Source organism: Elephantulus edwardii, unplaced genomic scaffold (genome assembly GCF_000299155.1).
Source record: "Elephantulus edwardii isolate Elephantulus edwardi_28Jun2011 unplaced genomic scaffold, EleEdw1.0 scaffold00018, whole genome shotgun sequence".
NCBI lineage: Eukaryota > Metazoa > Chordata > Mammalia > Macroscelidea > Macroscelididae > Elephantulus > Elephantulus edwardii.
Genome location: NW_006399768.1, coordinates 10557740 through 10581372, shown reverse-complemented (window position 1 = coordinate 10581372; position 23633 = coordinate 10557740). Strand labels below are relative to the sequence as shown.

The 23633-nt window shown below is 36.6% G+C and overlaps 1 protein-coding gene across 1 annotated transcript in view; it reads left to right on the top strand.

Moving 5' to 3' along the window:
* The window catches only part of VEGFC (vascular endothelial growth factor C), a 149095-nt gene that overhangs the window by 107268 nt on the left and 18194 nt on the right, over window positions 1–23633 (top strand). Inside the window, exon 4 of the mRNA XM_006882272.1 lies at window positions 7633–7784. Within this exon, the coding sequence (XP_006882334.1) occupies window positions 7633–7784 (152 nt within the window). The remainder of the gene's footprint in view (window positions 1–7632; window positions 7785–23633) is intronic.

Sequence of the window (23633 nt, the reverse complement as noted above, 5' to 3'; positions counted from 1 at the left end):
GATCCCAAGAGAGTTTAACTGGAGATTCTTGTTCATGGCTGACAAATATAGTAAGTTGTTAGGTTTTGTTTTATTTTTTGTGTTTTTTTTTATTCTTTAACATACTATAATTATACACTATAGATGTGTGTAATTATACATTTTTAACTTTCCATTCAATCTCATTTTTAGTTTTAATTACGTGTGCCACATAAGGATAAGAATCACTCTTAATGGACAATTACTTTGGACTTCTAGCATAGTGCTTGGCATCTTACACATATGCAATAGATATTTATGAATAACTAGAGGAGCAAAGCTTTTAAACAGAGATTTGAAAACAAAAAGAACCCAACAACTTGCAATTCCTTTAACAAAGGTTCAATTCAATATTAACTGATGTTAGTGGTAATAATAATCAAGAAGGAGAACATGAAACCAATGATGTTTTTACTCTCTAACATATTTTTGAGGGAGCTCTGGCAGCCTAGTGGAAAGAAACTGTGCTGCAATCCCTAAGGCACATGGTTTGAAGCCACCACCTGGTCTGTGGGAGAAAGATGGACAGTCTCCTCCCTTGTTATTAACTGCCACTGATATCCTGTTAGAGGGTCAGCTACGGGTCATTTCCAATTCTGTGGTACTCAACAACAACAACAAATATTTTTTTTTTAGAATTTCTTATGATTTGTGTAATCCAAACAAGGTCTTCAGGTCATCACCATTATTATCTGTATTTTATATAAAAAGGACAGAGCCTGAAGTAATGTTATGTTATCTTCCCCCGACCCCACATCATTTAAGTAGTAAGTTGGAGATCTAACACACTCATTTCTGTTTTTAAAACTAAATGCTTGGTCATTCTCATCTCTAATTGTTATTGTTATTGTGCTGTTAAGTCAGAACCAACTCATCTCAGACCCTCCAGTGAGTTTTCAGAGGCATTAAATCACATGAGAGGAGATTGTCCAGCCTTCGCCTTTGGAGCAAATGGTGGTTTTGAACCACATGCCTTTAGAATTGCAGCACAGCTTTTTAGCATCAGGCCACCAGAAAGAAAATGTTCAGTTATTTGCAATGTGTGTGATTTGTTACTCAATGAGTGGTACAAACAATGCATATGCTTCATTGAAAACAAAAAGTGTAGTGGTTTGGTTTCATAAAGAGTCCAGAATTAAGGTTGCATAGCGGAGCGTACTCAGGGTGGTGGTGGGGGGTGAAGGGGGGTTGTAAGGGGATTGTATACCAATAAAAGAATTTTTCTTTTACTTTTCTTTTTTTTTTTCTTTTACTTTTCAAAGAGAGGAGCGAACTGGGGGGAGGGGAGGGGTGGACAGGGAGAAAAGTGCAACAATGAATGAATGGGTATTAAAAATCTCTGTAAATATTCATGAAAATTAATAAAATAATTAAAAAAAGTTTCCTCAGAAGTAAGTCTTGGCAATCTTCTTGCAGAAATCAGTTCTTAAAAAACCCAGTGGAGCACAGTTCCAGTATGACAGACAGGACTTCCTGTGAAACAACTCCTTAGCTGCTTATTGGTTCTGAATATGCATTTATTTGAGAGTGAGATGAAGGGGTTATAATGTGTTCCGATTTTTTTTCAATTAAAAAAAAGTACAAATTAGAGAGAAAGGCCTTATATATGCTTAGCATCATAAAGAGTAAATATAGCTACACACAATTAATTAATTCTTCTATAAATAAGAAACTAGAATTCACTGTTTTGCATACTGAGAGAGATCAAATTTAATACTTTTATAAATAATAAACTAGAATTCACTGCTGCTTACACACACACAAACAGAGATCGATCAAACTCAAACTCTTTGTCGTCGAATTGGAACAAGGTGATCTGACAGTGTGGAAATTTTCAAACAATAGCACTAATAATCACACCCTAGATAATAAAATCCTGCTTAAGACTATCCAGAAATGACTGGAACAGTACATCTACAGAGAACTACCTGAAGTACAACAATCTGGGTTTAAAGACATTTTCACCAATGTCACATGGATGTTGGCAGAAAGCAGAGTACCAGAGGAAAATCTCTTTCATTGATTATGCAAAGGCATTTGACTGTGTGGATGACAACAAATTGTGGCTAACCTTAAGGAAATGGGAATCCCAGAGCACTTGACTGTGCTTACGTGAAACCTGTACCTGGACAAGGAAGCAATCCTCAGAACAGAGCAGGGAAACACTGCGTGGCTCAAAATCAGGAAAGGAGTGTGTCAGGGATGTGTTCTATCACCATACCTGTTCAATCTGTGTGCAGGACAGATCATTCAGCAGGCTGGACTTTATGAAGAGGAATGTGGCATCAGGATTGGAAGAAGATTCACCAACAACCTATGTTATGCAGATGACACAACATTGCTTGCTTGCTGAAGCTGAGGGGAACTTGAAGCACTTGCTGTACAAGGTTAAGGACTGAAGACTTCAGTATGGATTGAAGCTTATCATCAAGAAGACAAAGATTCTCACCACTGGGCCATCTGGCATCACCTTGATGGATGGAGAAGAGATTGAGGTTGTTAACAGTTACAGCTTGCTTGGCTCCACAATCACCACTCTTGGCACTAGCAGTCAGGAAATTACAAGACAAATTGCATTGGGAAAATATGCTGTCAGAGAACACTCCAGAGAACTGAAAAGCAAAGATGTCAGTTAAAGACTAGGTGTGCCTAATCCAGATCTTACTTGCTATGCATCAGAGAGCTGGACAGTGACTAAGGATGACAGAAGAAGATTTGATGCCTTCGAATTGTAGTGCCGGAGAAGAGTCTTGAATATGCCATGGGCCACCAAGAAAACAAAGAGGTCTGTTTTGGAGAGGGTGAAACCAAGTTTCTTTCTGAAGGCTAGAATTTGGAAGCTCTATCTCACATACTTTGGGTGGGCAGGAGGGACCGGTTCTTGAAGAACATCATGCTTGGAATGGTGGAGGGACAGCATAGAAAGGAAGACCCAGGATGAGATTAATTGATACAGTGACTAGGGCAATGGGGGTGGTGTGTTGGAATCAGTAAGAATGGTTCAGGAAAGGGCAAGCTACAGAGCTCCTGTACATAGGGTTACTATGGTGTGCAGGCAGTTTGACAGCACATAACAACAACAATAGCTGGCTAGGGAGCTTTGGTGGCCTAGTGGTAAGAAGCTATGTTGTAATCCCAAAGGTACATAGTTCGAATTCCCCAGCTGCTCAGCATGACCATGATGGGCAGTATCCTCCTCTGGGATTGACTGCCTCTGAAAGACAGCTGAAACACACAGTGATAACAATAGCTGACTGACCTATGAGTTTTCAGGAGGCTATAAATCCCACAGGAGCTTGGTCATCTTTCTCTCTCAGAGCCACACGGTGAATGCAAACCACCTTAAAGGCATTACCTTTGGGTTAGTGCAGCTCCCTGCAGACTAGGTCACCAGAGAGTGTGTGTGTGTGTGTGTGTGTGTGTGTTCATGTGAATTGCAAAGTATGTGTAGGTATGTGTGGGTAGGAGACAGTATGGACTCCGTATCTATACCTTTAGATATGTCTAGGTACATGTGTATGTAGAAAATATAATCACTTTAGTTATTTTAAATGGAAAGTCATTTAATATGCATTCATTAAACCAATGGAGAAACAGGTATAACAAAAGCTGGGATAGGTACTGCTGTATTATGTCTTAATACACATACATAGGACATACTCTCAGAAGATATCTTTAATTCTTCTAAAGATGGATACATTGGTTAAAGTCATAATTTTCTAGACTTCGAAATGTTTCCACATTGGCAGAGTCCAGAACTAAGGAAACTGCTAAAATAACATATCCTAAAATGAAGAGTGCGAGGCAGACGTGTTTCAAGAGAACATGACTGAATTCAGCTTGATAATTGTTCACTTAGATACAAATAAGAGAAGTAAAATACTAGTAATCAGTATTTTCTCTTTCTTCATTTAACTCAATAAATTTCAAGGATATTCCCCCACCCTGAATCTGTTTGGTAGCTTTAATACCTACATAAGTCTCTAATTTAAATGAGGGACAAAAAAAAAGGCAGTATTTTTGTTGATTTAGACAAATATTGTCTGATTGTTGATTTAAACAAACATTAATTTGTTTTTAGTACCGGCCTATTTATTCATATAGTGAGGATATTCATCAGCACAGATCCCTTTACTCTTTGAAAATAAAGAACTCAGCTTAACTGTCCTAGAAAATGCTTTTTAAAAAATCTCCATTGTAACTGTTTCCCATTTCTCTTGAACATTCTTCAAAGCCTCAGTTCCTGAAGACATCATTCATTTATGAATAATTGATTTATTTGTTCATTAGAAATGCCTGATAACTGTTCAGTCTGTTCTCTCTCCTTTTGGAAAACAGCCAGAGTGGAGTGTTACTATTAAAAGACAAAAATTACCCTGCTAAGGTTTAATGGGAAGACCATTAACTCTTTACAATAAAGTTACTTATCTCATGTAGAGCTTTATCTTTCACTGTGAGACTCTGTCCAGCCTTGCACCGTTTGAGACATATCAAATCCAGCACTGGTTATAAGCATTCTGTAAGCAAAAATGGTCCTCATGACTGAGCCACTTGAACTCTTTTCCTTCCAGTCCACATGGTAGTTCTGTTCTGGTTCTGACCACTGCTGCTATTGCTGCCTGTCCCTCCATGGTCCTGAGAGCCTGGTACCAATCTTCTCCATTTAATCCTTTCTGCATTTGACTTCCTAGAGACATTGGATCCTGTAAGCAAACACACCTTTTGAAAGGTCTCCTTCTTTGGCGTCCTTACTTTGGATATACAATACTCTCTCCTGATTTTCTATTTTCATGTTAGATTTCTTCCAGACTTGCTTACTGGTATACTTGTCTCTTCTCATCTCAGATATTCGTATGCCCTCAGTTTCTATTTTTAGATTTTTTTTTCTCTTCTTACTCACTAAGCAATTTCATCAGTTCCAAGACTTCAATTAAACTTAAGTGGTGATGACCTTTTTAATGAATCTTATCATCTAGACACAGATATTCAACCATCAGTTCTTGATTTCTATGAGCTTACATGTATTCCTACCATTATAGAGAGTTTAAACAAGCAATTTGTAAAATACTTGTTTTCAAAACCTCTTTGTATTCTAGAACATGAATTTATAGCTAATACTTACAAAGAGTGGGAATTGCCGAAAACTTAATTGTGCTCATATGAAACCCATAGACCAAGAAGCAATTGTCTAAACAGAACAAAGGAACTCTAGATAGTTTAATACTGAGAAAGGTGTGTGTCAATGTTTTATCCTTTGTCCATTTACTTTGGGTAATATTTTCAGGGAACCAGTCTTTGGAGAGAGCCATCATGGTAGGAAAGGTCAGCAAAAAAAAAAGGAAGACATTCACTCAGCAAGGTGGATTGACACAGTGACTAATAACAATGGGCTCAAGCACATCAGAGACGATGGAGATGGTACAGAATAGGGCAAGGTTCAGACTGTTGTTTATTTAGTAGACGATTTGATGGTACCTGATGACAACCACCAACATAGATTAAATAAGAAAAACTGTGACATATGTAGACACAGCAGAATTATATGCCTTTTAGAATAGTTAGACATAGTGCAAAAGATTCCTGCCCACTGTGATATTTAACCTAAAAGGAGACGACATTGACATAAGCAAATGTTGTTGTGGAGCAAACTCTGTTAAATATGGTAATAGTGGAATATGTTGAGATCATGTGCTGAAGTGATCTATGTTAAACTGATATTATGGGCTCCAGTGGCCTAGTCTGTAGCATGTTGTATTGGCAGTCAAAAGGCTGCAGTTTTCCAATTATTTGAATCCACCACTGGCTCCAAGGGAGAAAGATATACAGTCTCATTGTACTGAGATTTGCAACCTTGGAAACTCAATTAGAGGGTTGCTTTAAGTTGGAATTGAGATATCAGTAGGTTGAGTTGTTGGAATAGATATCCTGGATAATACATTATTCCTGAGAATGTATGTAAAGAATGATAATACTACAACTATTTAGCATGGAATTTATATATCACATTGCTGTAAATCATTGTATATAATCTTTGTAAAAATCCCCGGAAGTAATGTGTTAAATGTCATCTTCGATTTACCAATCATTAAAGAAAAATACAGCTTTGATAAGTTAATTGACTTTGGCAAAGTCACACAACTCATAAATAAGGTAGCTAATGAGTGTAATCTTGTGATCATTTCTTCTGACTCACATTGTTTTTAAGCTAAGAAAATAGCTAATTTTATAAATGTATATTCAATGAATTTCAGATGAACAGAGTATGCATTTTAGAATTAGGCATTTCTGTTTTTTATTGTTTAAAATTAATTTTAAAAGGTGCTCTGTGGGTGTGAATTAAATTGGCAAATGACTTATATGCCCTAAAAATGACTGGTGATCTTTGGCAAGAAATCTCCACAAAGTACTGGGTCAAAAGGCTCTGAAGTATATTAATTTTGGATAAGGCTGCCAAGGTGCCCATTAAGCTACCAAATCCTGCATGATTCAGTAATGTTAAGTAACTAAACACTAAACTTATCAAGCAGCTAATGATTAAAGATTACACTTTTACTGTTATTAATTTAGATTTTAAAGATCTCAATAATTAAGATTCACTTAATTTTGCATAATCATCAACTACTTTTATGTTCAATTTTTTTTTTTTCAAAATGAAAAGACTTAAGAATTCAAAAGGAAAACCAACACTACATTTTAAGATCATATCCAGAATTGTAAAATATGCTGCATTTTAGGTCATTCTTGTAATGCCTTTTTAAATATAGCAGAAACAAAGTTTTATCTATTTTATGACTATTTATTTTTCTCTTAAATTTATTAAATTCACAAGATCTATGAGAAGACTAAAACAAAGTTGAATTAGAAATTTAAGTTGAACACCTCTGTGTGTTCTATATATACAAAATCTTACTTAGCCTAATGTTTCTTGATTGTATGGCCAATGGCCTTGTTTTCTCTCTCTCTGTCTTTGCTGTCAAGTTGAAATGGACTCATAGCTGACCTTCAGTTGGGTTTCTGAAACTGTAAATCACACAGGAGGAGACTGACATCTTTTTTCCTTGGGATCTCTGGTGGATTTGAATAGCCAGAGAGATTCGGACTTGAAATGGTAGTGCAACTTCCAGAGCTCACCACCTTTACTCTTACAAAACATAAATGTCCATACTTATGCCACCTTTTAATCTTTAGTCTATTACCTAAGCTAAAAGCACAAATATTTTTCAAATTTTAAATGCTAATATCAAATAATTGAATTTGGGTGCATTAGCCTATTTGTCACATCTCTCTTTTGTAATTGTTGATTGATTATCATAATTCTAGTACATTTTAGAATTAGTGACATGAGATAGGCATATGAACTATTAATTATTTTAATAAAAATGCTAATTAGAAGCAAAACTGTCTAAATGTCATAGTAATAAAAAACAACCCTGTATACTTTATTATAAACTTACTTAATATTAACATATAAGAAATATATTATATATAATAAATATTATATTTACTATATCATAAATAATTACATCACTTTTTTTGGAGTCCAACATTTAACATAAAAGTGCTTTGTAACATCTATATAATGTTTATTTTTTGGTTTTTTTCCCTTCTTTGTAGTTGTTTGAAATTACAGTGCCTCTTTCTCAAGGCCCCAAACCGGTAACCATCAGTTTTGCCAATCACACTTCCTGCCGCTGCATGTCTAAACTGGATGTTTACAGACAAGTTCATTCAATTATTAGACGTTCCCTTCCAGCAACACTACCACAGTGAGTATGCATTAAATCTACTTTTTTCTACATTCTATACTAATGTAATAAATTCTGTTGCTGCATTGGTAAAAGCACTCAACTGCCAACCAAAATGAGAATTTCAAATCTACCAGTCACTGCAGGAGAAAGATGTGGCAGGCTGCATCTATAGATTTACAGTCTTAGAAACCCTATAAGGCAGTTTCATTTTGTACCAAAATAAAAGCAGATTATTTTCAAGTAGATACACCTGAAGTGCTTGCTGCAGAAGGTCAAAGACTGCAGGCTTCAATATGGATTGAAGATCAACATCAAGTAAACAAAGATTCTCACCAGTGGACCAATTGGCAGCATCAGCATGGATGGTGAAGAGATTGAGATAGTTAACAGTTTTAGTTTACTTGGCTCCACAATCAACACTTTTGGTGACAGCAGCTAGGAACTCAAGAGAAGAATTGCATTGGCAAAGTCAACTGTGAGTGACCTCTAAAGAGTACTGAAGAGCAACGACATCAGGCTGGAGACTAAGGTGCGCCTGATCCAGGCTATAGTCTTCGCAGTTACGTGCTATGCATCAGAGAGTTGGACAGTGACTAGGGATGATAGAGAAGTGATGCCTTTGAGCTGTGGTGCTGGAGAAGAGTGTTGAATATAGCATGGACTGCATGGAGAACAAGCAGGTTTGTCCTAGAGATGGTGAAGCCAAAATGCTCCTTGGAGTCAAGGATTGTGAAGCTCTGTCTGACATACTTTGGGCTTGTTGCAAGGAGGGATTGGTCCTTGGAGAGGGACACCATGTTTGGGAGAGTGGAGGGACAGCAAAGGAGAGGAAGACCTTCAATGAGATTGATCTATTCTGTGAGTGGAGTGGTCAGAATGAGTGTGTTTGAGACGGCGAGGTTGACACAGGATAGAACGGCATTTAGGGCTCTTGTACATAGGGTCACCATAAGTCGCAAGTGACTCAATGGCACATAACAACACCACCACCACCACATCTATTAAAATCATTTTTGTGAAATTTTTTTTTAAATTTTTATTATTTTTGTGTGAGTGTACCGTCAAATCAGAACTGACTGGTACAGGAGGAAACTGTCCCTCCTTCCCTGGCAGAGCATCTGGTGGATTCGAACCGTGCGCCTCTGGGATTGTAGTTGCAGGTCCTTGCCACTAGGCCACCAGAGCTCCCCATTTTTGTGAAATTTGCTATAATATAGTTTTTAAAGTTTTTTCCTCATTTTTCTTTTTTCCATAATACACTTTTAAATATATTAGACATGTTGTTGTTGTTGTTGTTGTTGTTGTTACTGTTAAATGCTATCAAGTCACGATTCATAGTGTCCCTATGGAAAACAACTCTGAATATTGCTGTATCCTGAGCCAACCTTATTGTCTCTGACATACCTACTCCTATTATTCCAGTCACTGAGTTAATTCATCTCATCAAGAGTCTTCCTCTCTTGTGCTCTCCCTCAACCCTCTCAAGCATGATGTCTCAGGACTGGTCTCTCCTTGCAACATGTCCAAAATATGTCAGAGAAAGCTTCAGAATCTTTACCTCCAAGGGGCAGCCTGGTTTCAGACTCTCCAGGATGAACCTAGCAGTTCTCCTAGTAGTCTACCATATATTTAATACTCTTCTCTAGCACCACAGCTCAAAGGCCTCAATTCCCTTTCTATCATCCCTCAACATTGTCCAGCTTTCTGAGGCAGAGGAAGTAATTGCCAAGACCATGACTTGGACCAGGTGCACCTTCCTCTCCAGACTGATATCATTGCTTTTCAGTACTTTAGAAATGTCTCTGACAGCAGACTTTCCCAGTGCAATTTGTCTTGTTATTTCCTGGCTGCTGGTACCAAGAGTGTTGATTGTGGAGCCAAGCAAACTAAAGCTATTTACAATCTCAGTCTCTTCACTCTCTATTATGATGCTGCCAATCTGCCCAGTGTTTGCATAGTGAGGACAAAATTTAATAGTATACCCTGAAAATAAAAATGAGCTAACATAGAATCCCTTTTTATAGATAAAATAATTCACAACATAAAGGAATTATCCCACTATTCATATTATTAGTAATATGGCCTATTCATACAATCAAGAACGCTAATTAATAATGATGTTAATACCAATAACTAAAAGAAAAATCACACCCTGATAAAGATGTTGGTTCTGAAGCAAAGGTGGTGATTGTTGTTGTGTACAGTCAAGTCTGAACCAATCCCTAGCTGATCCTCTAGCAAGTTTTCAAAGGTAATAAATCACATAGGAGGAGATTGCCCATCTTTCTCTCATGGAGGTGGATTCCAATCATCTACCCTTGGTTTTGCAGTACAGAAATTGATGCCTTTGAGTTGTGGCATTGGATGTAATTCCCCATGGACTGTCAGAAGAACAGATATATCTTGGAGGAGGTACAGCTAGAGCTCTCCTTGGAAGCAAGGATGGCCAAGCTTTGTCTCTCACGCTAGGAGAAGCTATTCTTTGGAAAGGGATAGCAGGCTTGAAAAGGCGGCACGTCAGTGAGAGAGGAAGCTCCCCAACAAGCTAGATTGACATGGTGACTGCAAAAGTGGGTTCAAGTGTATCAGAGATTATAATGATGAGGAGGAGGATAGGACAGGATTCAGATCTGTTATTCATAGGGTCTTTCTGAGTTGTACTTGACTCGATGGATCTTATAAGGAACAGCAAGCTACCAGAGCTCAAAGCAGAGGTAAATAAAAAGAAATTGTCTCACATCAGATGGTAATCCATTTTATTTCTTCAGTCTCAGTTCAGTGTATGTGTGTATGTGTGGTTGTGTATGTGTGTGTGTGTGTATAAACATTTGTATAGACAGACTTATTTCTCATTTCAACTAGACTATAGATAGACGTATTTCTTATTTCAGCTAGAATGAATATTAAAGCAATTCTTAATTCTTGAGAAACATTTTTTTTAATTATTTAAAATATTAAAAAGAAAATCTGTCATTCAAATTTCCATACCATTTTTTAAAAAATTTGGTAAATGACAGCATATCCTGGGCCATATTGCAGGAATGAGTAGAGCAGTACCACCTAACTCTGTGGAAATTTATAATGAATTGTTAATTCATCATTATCTCAGATATAGAAACTTCTGCTTTCTGCTGCAAAATGCAGTTCTTAATGTGCATTAGCTCTGAACCCTGCCCTAATTCTGAGCCAATCTTACCATCTCCAACACACCTAATCACATTTCTGTAGTCACTGAATCAATCCATCTCATCCTGTGTCTTCCTTACCTGCACTGTCCGTCCACCCTTCCAAGCATGATGTTCCTCTCCAAGGACTGGTCCCTCCTCGTCACATGCCCTGAAGAGTATGTGAGATGGAGAAAGAGATGACTCTCATACAAATATTCAAAATTAATTTCTGGGTAGGGGCTGGGAATAAGATGTAGGGAATAATTTCTGCGGAGAGATTAAAATAGATGTTTTTGGAGCTCATAAAACTTTAAATTGTTAAACATTAAAAAAAAAATCCAGGGAGCAGCTTGATGTCACCCTCTCCAAGACAGACTTTTTGTTCTCCTCACAGTTCATGTTATGCTCAACACTCTTCTCTAACACTACAACTCAAAGGCATCGATTCTTCTTATGTTATCCATGGTTATTGTCCAGCTCTCACATGAATAGCAAGTGATTGTGAAGATCATGGCTTGCATCAGGTTCACCTTAGTCTTCATACTGACTTGGTTACTCTTCCTGACAGCAGACTTTTCCCAATGCAATGTGCATATGAGTAAAACTTGAATAAATCTATCTTTGTAATAAATAGAAAAATAAAAAATCTTTTTAATTTAAATGTAATTATGTTGTTGGAAAACCATTGATGTTTGAAACATATAGATTATTATATTGTTAATAGAAACCTTTCCTCATGCCATCTGCTTTATGGAATATCCTTGTGGAATCTTGTGCAGTGTGGCGGGTGGATAGGCTCTGTATGTCCTGAGCCACTTCAAGAGAAACTTGGGTAGAGCTGTATTATGTAAGAGCCAAAGGGAGAAAAGATGTAACCAGAGTCTGTAAAGAAGTTATTCTAGTAGGAGCAGAGACAGCTACTGTCCTAAATTGTGTCTGTGATTTTCTTAGAGGCTTGAGAGTTCAGCAGTCCTTTCTTAGCCTTGTCTCCCTTTGCCATTGATTTGCTGTTAGAGATACAACTGCTATCTTCATGCTGTTGATTTCTAAAACTAATTTTTAGGATCTGGCCATAATGTTCACCTCCTGTCTCTTATCTAAAGCTATCTTATTACTGTTATTTGTAATACTATTAAATAATAGTGGATATTAAAATCAAATATTTTTTGATCCTTTTATATTACACAAATGTATTCTCTCATGTTCTTAGAGATATTACAATAATGCAGTTGTTATTAACCTTTCTTGCTATAACCCATCTAAATACTAATTATAATTTGGGGCACAGATAGGAAATATCTACTCCAAATTATCACTTCATTTGTACCATCCAGGTCCATATCATTCTGTGTGTATATCTTAATTAATGTAATGGAGTTGGTAATAGTTTTATAATTTATAGTCCTTCTCTATCTTCTCTGTTTTTTCATACATAAATTTTAAAAGGCCTAGTAGACAGAAAGGGATGCTACCAAGCCAAAGGTTTGTGACTTTAATCGACGGCCCTCAGGCCTGTTTTTAATTGATTTTGGTCAAACTTCTTCTAGGTCATATAGCCCTAGTGTGTCCACTTGCTGTACAGAGGTAACTTGTGGTCGCTGTGAGCTAAACACTGTGACACTGATGTGTTAAATGTGATAATGGTTACCCATGGTGGACAGTGTTTGGTGGTGCTCCCCAATTAAAACAAGCTCGGAAGCAGGAGTGGCATCCACTTCCATAATAGATTGCCTCCAGAAACCCTATGAACCTGGAGAAAGCATGAAAGTTATACAAGTGTTCAAATCTTTCATTCATAGGGTCACTATAAATCGCCTACGACTCAGTGGCACTTAACAACAACAACAAACTTAAAGTCATCATTTCGTTTATCTGATCAGAAACTGTCAGAACTTGCAACTAGTCAAAATTTCAAGCACTTAGTCTACATCACCCCTGTCATCCTTGTTTATTATTGTTAATGTGCCATCAAGTTGCCTGCGATTCTGTATCCTAGTGTTCACCAAGTCTGTATTTCGTTAAGTCTGATTCCCCAAACATCAAGCTAATTTCGAGTTTGTATCTTGTTTCCATTCTAGCCCTGGCTTGAAATAAGCTTTTGTTCTTTTCTGTCTTTGCAAAGCTCCTGTCCAGCTCTCAGAGATTGGGTAAAGGTCCTGCTCTTTCATTTGACTAGTCTAAATTCTTTTTCACTTTTGCTTCCTTGACTACCCATAACAATTTCTGGATTTATTTTTTCCTTGCATGGTTTTATAGGGGGACGGAATTATAAAATTCCATATGAAACTGGATTGTGAGACTGCTTCCCATAAGTTTATATTCTCCACAATATTCAGCTACTGACACTGAAAAATAATTAAATCTTTATTAATGCTTTCATTCCTTTGCATGCATTGTCTTATTTAACCCTCAAAAATTTTCTGTTATGAATTAGTTGCTATAGTATTATGATTAATAAAAAATAAGTAAAATCCTTTATCTCTAAGTAGTTTACAACAATTGGCATATGTCTTTTATCATCATTATTTATTTCTATAATTACAGTGCTAAACACTCTTTGGTACATGAGAAGATAGAAGATTATGTAGCAAACAGACCCTGGGACTTAAAGTTAACCTGATTAGAATCTGATTATAGATCTACTACAGATGAGTTGTTGTTTTTATTTAGTTTTGTTTATATGATTGCTCTCTATGAATATCAGTTGCTTTATATTTAAAGATATAATAAAGATCAAATAAGATATTGAATGTTGTTGTTGTTGATTGCTGTTGATTCAAGCATGACTCATAGCAACCCTATGAACAAAAGGCCTGAACCCTTTCTATAACTATCAACATTTATCAAAGTTCATAGAGTTTCTGGAGGCATGTTGTGTAGGAAGTGTATGCCACACCTGCTTCCAAGATACTGAATACTTACTCAAAATGGTCACATTCTTAAAATATGTACACGATTAATATGATGTTCTACTTGTTGTTGCATGCCGTCAAATCACCCGTGACTCATAGCGACCATATATATGTACAACAGCCCTAACTGTTACTCTGTCCTGTACCAATCATATTGTCTCTGGCACACCTACCTCCAATACCCCAGTCACTGAATCAATTCATCTCATTGAGGGTCTTCCTCTCCTGAGCTGTCCCTTCACCCTGCCAAGTACGATGTCCCTCTCCAAGGACTGGTTCCTCCTTACAACATGTCCAAAGTATGTTCATATATGATCCAGAAATCCATCTTCTAGTTACTTTCCCAAGATAAAGAAATAAATTTTTACATGCACACTGACTTGTACATAGATCTTATGAACTTTATTCATTTTAGTCAAAGGTTGAGCACAACCCAAATGCCCATCTAAGATAAATGTGCAAAAAAATTGTTCTCTATGACGGATTATTACTCAGCAATAAATAATCAACTAAGAAACTAGGCTCAAAAAATTATATAGTGTATAACTGAATTAATATAAAATCCTACAAAAAGATAGTTGTAATCTAAATTAAAAGAATACAAAAGATTTTAGTTATTGGTCATGGAGAGAGAAGAGATTTGCTGGGGAAGAGTAAAAAGGAACATTTTGGGGAAATGGCATATTCTGTATATTGAAGCTACATATATTTGTGAAAAGTCAGCATATTTAAACTGTGAGTATTTTATTGGATGTTGAGGGTAAGACCAAATTTTTCCTTGGAGGCTAGGATTTTGAAGCTCCATCCCACATACTTTAGGCACATGGCCAGGAGAGACCCATTCTTGGAGAAGGACATCATACTCAGAAGGGTGGAGAGAGAGTGCAGGAGAGGAAGACCCTGTATAGGATGAATTGATACAGTAACTGGGGCAATGGGGCATGGCATGTCAGAATTAGTGAGACTGGTTCATGACAGAGCAGGGTTTAGTGCTGCTGTACATAGGTTCGCTATGGATCACAGGCGACTTGACGGCAAATAACAACCTTGTATTTCAGTAATTTTTTGAAAGTCAAGAAAAAAACAACCATTTTATTAATGGTAATTTGTCATTAGTTTAGATGTAAACTGGTAGATTTGTTAAAGTCATAAAGGAAGGTCCCCAGAACTCCTTTGTAGAATATTCAAAATTTTATTCATTTGTAATTTTATCCCAATTCGGCCCCAGCCCTGTGTTCTTATCTACCACCACTGTCAGGAGGAAGACATTATATGCTCTTGCCAAATACATAGCCTCTAGTATTTACAATATTACAAAATTAAATACCTATTTAACAAACTACTTAGTGTGCATCATTTATAAAAAAGTATATTTAAAGTAATTTATTGGCTGACGTATATATAAAATAATGTGTTAAATTGCTAAAATAAGCAAATCATTCTTCTAGGTACTGTGAGATTACAAAGATAAGCTTGACTAACCTTGACCTCAGAACACTCGTAGCTAGGGAGGAACAGAATGTGCTATTATTTTATTAACTATTACCCCACACCAAGTATTGGCCACATATTATTGCATGCATAGACTTGTCACAAATCATAAGATTTACAAATATGGACACTTCAGACAGGCTTCTTAGTTTGGAATTAAGTCCCTGCTTATCTCTGGTTTTTGCTATGCAAACTTTCTTGTGATTGTTTTTTTCTTCACCTATGACATATATGAACTGCCAAAAGAACAAACTAATTACTGTTGAAGGAAGTGCAACCAGAGTACTCATTAAAGGCAAGGGTGGTGATATGTTATCTTACATATTTCTGTTGTACTGTCTGGAGGGACAAGTTCTTAGTAAAAGACACTTTGGTGGAAAAAGTAGAAGGTCAGCAAAAGAGAAAGTCCCTTAACGAGAGACTCCTACAGAGATTGCAGCAATGAATTTGAGTGAATCAAAACCCACAGCAACCTAATGAACAAAAAATGGGAACTGGGCCCTAACCTGAACCATCATCACAGATTCCGCCATGGTCTAACCCTTGTTTGATGGTGCAGGAAAGTGCAAGCTTCCAGCCTGTTGTTCATAGTGTTGTTGTAAGCTGTGGTCAGCTGTGGTTGGGTTGTAAATTGTGGTCAACTCAACCACATTGTTGCAGTCATTGTGTCAGTTTGTCACATTAAGAGCAGTTCTCCCATTTCTGATCATCCACTTTTCCTTCCATGAGCTCTTTTTCCAAGGGCTGGTCCCTTCTGATAATAAGCTCAAACAACGTATGTGAGACAAAGTTCCACCATCCTTTCCTCCAATAAGCACCCTGCTGGCATTTCTTCCAACACAGACTTGATTGTTATCAATCCATGGGATATTTAATATTCTTCACCAACAACACAAATTAAAGGCATCAATTTTCTTTAGTCTTTTTTATTTGTTCAATTTCTATATCCACATAAAGCAATTCAAAATAAAATAACTTGTCTCATCTGAAGAACTTTGTTCTTTAGAATTTTCAAGAGGAGCTTGACCACTGCTACCAAAGGTGTTGATTGTGTTTCCAAGTAAAATGAAGTTGAAAAATTCAATATTTTCTGCATCTACTGTGATGTTGCTGATTCGTCCAGTTTTGAGGAATTTTTCTTTATGTGAAAGTGTAATCCATACTGAACGTTGTAATCTTCTTTATGTTGAGATGTAATCAGTATTGAAGGCTTAATCTCCAGAAGGTGCTTACGTCTCGCACAGCAAGGCTGTACCATCTTCAGAAAGTGGGTTGTTGGTGAGTCTTCTTCCAAGACAAATGCCATTCTTCTTCATAGATCCTAGCTTCTCAAATTACTTAGTCAGCATTCATATTCAGTAGCTATGTTGAAAAGAAACAATACTGACACATACTTTTTTTTCTGATTTCAAACTGTATAGTGTACCCTTGTTCTTGTTGCTTCTTGGTATATTTTAAGCTATGCAAAACTAAAAGACTTTTCTAAAAAAGTGCTGTCTCTGAAACTTAGTCTTTTTCTGTAATATAGCATTTTCATTATAAATAACCAAATGTTAAGTCTTAAAGCAGCATCACCAAAATGTGCCGGAAATAAGAAAGGTTATGAGTTGGTCAGTTTTCAATATTTAGGTTGATATTTTGTAGATCTCTCTCCAATTATTTTTATCTTATTTTTTTCTTCTATTACTGTGACCCCTTTAGTAGGAGGTTTTTAAAAAATTTTTTCTTAATTTTTCCCCCATATCACTGAGGTGTTTCAGGTAGTAAGGCATAATACAGATAATAAGAGAATGTTCATCATAGATAAAGTATCTTGAATTTTTGAATAATTGTTTTCAATACCGACTAAAAGTATAAGATGTTTATTGTCTTAGCTATATAATGTGACTTTATTAATTTTTTTAAAGTACAAATCATAGAAGAAGAAAGGGATTAATACAGATGAGGACATATTTAAAATGATCCTAATGGCTAATTTCAGTTTTGTTTACAAGGTCTCAATTATTTAATAAAAGTGCCTACAAATACCATTTACTTATAAAAAATTACAATAAAAAATTAAAAAATTACAATAAACGGGGTTATTAAGAACAATTATATGCTTGTGAGAATACGTATTACCAAGGAAGAGTTTGTTTCTTGCCACAGCAGCTTTATATTTAAAATTTGAGTGCTCAGTGTCTTTGAACAGTTACTGTGTAACAAATTCATAGTCCAAATCTTTAGAATTTTGATTTCTTACTTTGTTTTTTCTTACCTTTCATGATTTCCCTTTTAATTTAAAGATAATACATCATTGCTTCACTCAATATAGAGATAAACCAAGTATTATAAGGGAAAAAATTTAATAAATTACTATATCAGAAAAGAGGAAATGAACATATGTTTGCAGGTGCCTTTAAAAAAATTATTTTATATTGGTTTGCATATAAAACTAGTATACATTGTGTTTTACACTGTCCATTTATATTGTATTTCTTAAATCATTCCCATTCATTGTGCTTTCTAAAATTAATTACCATTGAAGTAACAATGCCTACCATTACTCCATCTTGCCAGGTTGCTGCTGGATCTTGCCCATTTCCTTTGCTCACTCCTTCCACCCACCAAATTGTGCTACCCTATGATTTCCCCCTGTCTATCCTCACCCCTCTTCCCACCCCATACACCCTTTGCAACCCCATACACGTTTTCATAGTTATCCTTTTATTTTTATAATAGTCTAAGGTGCACCTGATACAGGCCATGTCTTTGCAATCACTTGCTATGCATCAGAGAGCTGGACAATGACTAGGGAGGACAGAAGGAGAATTGATGCTTTTGAGCTGTAGTGCTGGAGAAGAGCATTTAATATACTGCTAAGAATATGCTAAGAAAACAAACAGATTCAGCCTTGAGAGTGTTAAACCAGGCTGCTCCTTGGAGGCAAGGATTCTGAGGCTTAGTCTGACATACTTTGGACATGTTGTAAGGAGAGACAGGTCCTTGGAGAGGGACAACATGCTTGGGAGGGTGGAGGGACAGTGCAGGAGGGGAAGACCCTCTATGAGGTGGATTGATTTAGTGACTGGGTTAATCGGTGTGGGTGTGTCAGACATGGACTGGCACAGGACAGAGCAGGGTTTAGGGTTGTTGTACATAGGGTCGCTATGAGTCACAAGTGACTTGACGGCACAGAACAGCAGTCTTACGCAGTGTGTGTCCTTATAAGATTGAATTCATTCACTCAGCATAATGCTCTCCGGTCTCTCTGGAGATTTCTACACCAGTGTCCATAGCAGTGTTATTCACCATCACAAGAACATGGAAACAGCCCAAATATCCAACCACAATCGAATGGATTGAGAAATTGTGATACATTCACATTAACGAATACTATGCCAAACTCAGGAGCACTGATTTTAAAAATTACTCTATAGGTATCTTTGATTTATTTCCCACTCAAAACAATTCTGTGGAATAAAGAGTAAAACATCATTATCTTCCTGTTCTGTCCTGACAATGGCTATTATTTTTAAAAAAACTACTGTCAGAGCCTCTGTGTCAAATTCGTCTCATTGAGGGTCTTCTTTATTTTAACTAACACTTTACTACAAGCATTATGGTCTTCGTTGCGATATATTTTCAACCTACCTGAAATAAACACTTGCAATTCTGCCTTCTAAGGAATAGTTCTCTAAGGAGTACTTCTAAGATAGTTTGTTCTCTTCTGGCAGTACATGATATGGTTAAGTCTTCACCAACACCGTGATTCAAAGCTACTACTTCTTTGTTTTAACTTATCGTCCAGCTTATACTTGCATATGAAGCAACTTATTATTAACTCAGTTAATATAAGTTCCTTGAGTTGGGCAGGCACAATCTTCAAAGTGACATATGTGATTTCTAGTGCTATAAAGAAGTCTTCTGCAACAGATTTATGTAACACAATGATTCATTTGATTCTTTTACTATGAGTCCATGAGCATTGTATGTGGAGCTAAGTAAAATGAAATTCTTGACAGTATTAAGGGTTTTTTGGAATATTTTTATTGATGTTCATCTAATAATACCTTTACAGTATGTTTTATTCATATAAATTGTGGGGTTCTTATTTATTTTAATGAACATTTACAGAGATTTTGGATTTCCATTCATTCACTGTTGCATTTTTCTCTGTGTCCACCACTCCCCCTCCCAGCTCTCTCTTCTCTTTGAAAAGTAAAAGAAAAATTCCTTCATTGGTATACAATTCTCTGCCCCTGCCCTGAGTACACTCCACTGTGCAGCCTTCATGCTGGACTCTTGTCATAAACATAATACCCGATCATATATTGCTTTTAAACTGTTCTCTCCCTCATCTGTTTCAATGCAATGTACATAATGTATCCAGTTCCCCCCCCCACAGTATTCTTTTCTTTGTTATAATACTGTTTGCTCATCCAAATGTGAGGATTTTGCTGTTGTTGTTTATGTTGAGTAGTATTTCATGATAGAGACTGAACTTCAGTCTCTAATCTTCAATAGTAAGTCTTCCAAGTGCTCTTCAGTTTCAGCAAGGAAGGCTATACGATCAGCACACCATAGATTATTAATGAGGCTTCCTCTAATCCTGATATCTAATTCTTCATATACTGCAGCTTATTCAACTGTTTGTTCGCCATACAGATTTAATGTGAAAGGGTATAAACATTTACCTCCCTTGATTTTAAACTATGCAGTATCCGTTTGTTCTTTTCAGTTGACTGTCTTATTGTTGTTGTTATTTACCATTGAATTTTTTTATTAAATTTTACTAATTTTAATGAACATTTACAGAGATTTTGAGTTTCCACTCATTCATCATTACACTATTTTCTCTACCCTCCCCCCAGTTCATTCCTTTCCCCCCCCCTTGAAAGTCTGTTTTAATTGTCCAATTGCCACATTGCTTGTCAAAGCCAGTTCTGATTAATCTCCTTTGTCAGTATGTCCTTTGCCATTCCCTATCACTCCTCCCTGAGAGAGATTTCACCCTGATTCATAAGGAAAAGGGGTTGGCGTATTCTCTTAGCTACTTCCTGCTGAAAAGGGACGCTGTGGGTTTCAGGGTGAAGATCTTCTCTCACTACTCTAAAGACTCAGACTACTGAAGAGATTGATTTTGGAATTTAGATGCACTGTTATCAATTGTGCTTAGCCGTACATGTTCATATCCTTGAAGATGTATCATGGGGGTGTTGCAACCTAGAAGACACAAATTTAACTAACAAATTGAAAGTACATGAGTCAAAAATTAAAAAGCAATAATATTCCAAGTAGAGGCTCTAATAATGGCACAAATCAAGTTACAGAGGGAGGGTAGTTCTTAAAATAAAAGGCCTATTGACTAGCACTTTGTCAATTATAGTATAAAGGTTAGGAACCACAAGATGTAGAGGATCAACTATGTCATTTATTGTTCTTAAGTCCTGGAGCAAATTCCATTCTACCACTGGGTTTTTTTTACAACTCAGAAGTCCGCATGCAAGGCAGAGGTGAAGTAAGGAACTGCTTATGAGGTTTTCCGTCAATTCCAACAACTAAGAAATAGTGAGAATTGAATCTTCTGTGACTCATAACGACCCTATGAACATACAGCTCTGAACATTGCCCTGTCCTGAGCCAATAGTCTCATAGTCTCTGAAACAGCTGGCCCCATTGCCCCAGTCACTGTATCAGTCCATCTCATCTAGGGTCTTCTTCTCCTGCACTGACCCTCCAAACTTCAAAGCATGATGTTCTTTTCCAAAAACTGATCCCTCCTGGTAACATGCCCGAAGTATGTCACATAAGTTTTCAAAACCCTTGCCTGGTCACCCTCTCCAAGACAAGTCTGTTTGGTTCTCTTGGAAGCCCTTGGTATGTTCAGTACTCTTCTCCAGCACCACAACTTAAGGGCTCAAGTATTCCTCTGCCTCCTTATTCATTGTCCATAGGAAGTAATTTCAAAGACCATGACCTGTATCAGGTGAACCTTAGTCTCTAGACTGATATAATTTCTCTCCACAACTCTGGAGAGGTCCCAGACAGTAGTAAGCAAAACTCATATTTTGATTTTCTTACTGCTGGTTTGTGGATCCAAACAAGATGAAATTAACAGTCTCAATCTTGTCTCCATCTATGATGATGCTACCTTGTATATAGGAACAGTTCTGAAATTCTCATTATTAACCAATATTATCCACAGTTTATTATGATATACACTAAAGTATGCTTTTAACTAGTCAGTACCATATATTGGGTTGGTCAGGTACACTTTTCAAAGTGACATATGTGAGTTTAGCACTACAAAGAGCTAATTTACATAGCACAATGATTCATTCGATCCAGCTAAATAAGCCAGCTAACTATCTTTCTGGCCAGTTCAGGCCATGGCATTTTCTGTCCCCTGTTATGTTTCTCAAATCTGGACAGTGAATAAATATGACAGAAGAAGAATTGATGCCTTTAAACTATGGTGTTGGAGAAAAGTACTGAATGAACAGCCAAAAGAACAAATTTGCCTTGAACAAGGTGTGGCCAGAGTGTTCCTTAAAGACAAAGATGATAAAACTTCGTCTCACATACTTTAAGCATGTTGCTAGAGGAGACTGTTCTTTGGAGAGAGATATCATGTTTGGCAAGGTGGAGGGACAGTCTTAAGAGAGATCTTTGACCAGGTGGACTGCATAGTGACTGCAGCAGTGGCCTCAAGTATGTGAAAGATTGTGAGAATGGTACAGGATAGATTAGGGTTGAGATTGTTGTTCATAGGGTGACTATGAGTCGTAACAACAAAACAACACATGTATTTGTTTCCCTTCAGTAAAATGTGTGACAAATATATATTTGGTCAAGTGATTGTCTTCCATTATTTTTGGGTAAGAAGTTAGCATTTTTAGTGTTTTATTCATTTGCTAAAACCTTTCAATCATCAATTCTTGGAGCCTTACTTTTTTACCAATGCCTTTAGAGCATATCAGATATATGCTACTTAGCAAAATGGGTAAATGTAATTATTTTTCCGTTAATACCATCAGGTCTTTTGTTTTTAAATTTTAGTACCATTTGTTCTTGAGCATATGATATTTTCTGAAATGAGTGAATGTAAAAAAAAGAAAAAAACCAAAACGTTTTGGTACATTTACTCTACATTTTCTTCTGTGTTCTTTTGATGCTTCTATTTTATTTAGTATTTTTCCCATAGAACTCTTCAGTATTATAATTTGAGATGTGAACTTTTTCATTTCATTTCACCATGTCCTTGTAAGCCTTCACTGAATCTTTCCTATTCCTTCACCACTCCCATCCTCCCACTGTCCTCTGCCATCTTAGTAATTTTTCCCCTTTCCCCTTCTTCTGCCCCTCCTCCTCTTTCCTTCTCCTTCCATTTTTGAACACCTATAGATCTCTTGCTTAGTTATCAACCAGTTTTTACAGTAGTGGTCTTAATGCAGTATTTGTCCTTATATGACTGAGATAGCACATATAACACTCTCTAGACTCTCCTGTATTATATAGTATTTTATGTAATCATTGTTCCTTATTGTGTAGATGTGCCACAAATTCTCAATCCATTAATTTTTTTATGAGCATTTGGTTATTTCCATTCTCTTTCCATTGTGAATAATACAGCTGTGAACATAAGTATGCATATCTCCATTGATGACTCTTTTCTAATTTCTTTGGGATAGATAGCATTGGAATAGCTGCTTATATGGGATTTCTGTGTTTAACTTTTTCAAAGTTCCATCCTTTGCAGTTTTACCATGTTACAATCCAATCAGCAGTGCATGTTGTTGTTAGCTGTGGAGTCAGAAAAGATTGATAGCTGACTCTTTTGTGGGTTTTCAGAGATAGTAAATCACATGGGAGGTGCATGATTCTTTATCTTCTGCAACATCAGTGCATAAGAGTTCCAGTCTCTCTGCATTCTTTCCAACATTTCTCATTTGCTGTTTTACTAAACTTTGCTACTGCTACTGGGGTGGTAATTATGTCTCATTGTTCTTTTTATTTGCATCTCTCTGATTGCCAGTGATTTTTAAACATTTCTTCATGTGTGTATTTGCCATCTGAATGTCCTCATTTGTGAAAAGTCTCTTCATGTTATATTCATAATTTATCTCATATTAGTAGCAGACCAGTTATAAGAAGTGCAGAGTCAACAGTGTCCTAGATGTTTGATCTGCTATGTAAATTTAAGATTTATAACATCAACAGTATCATCCTATGTTTCATTCCTCCCACTCCTCTATGTTTATTGGATTTGTTGGTTCCCTGAAAGATCTAACAGAGACCCAGACCCATCAGAGGAA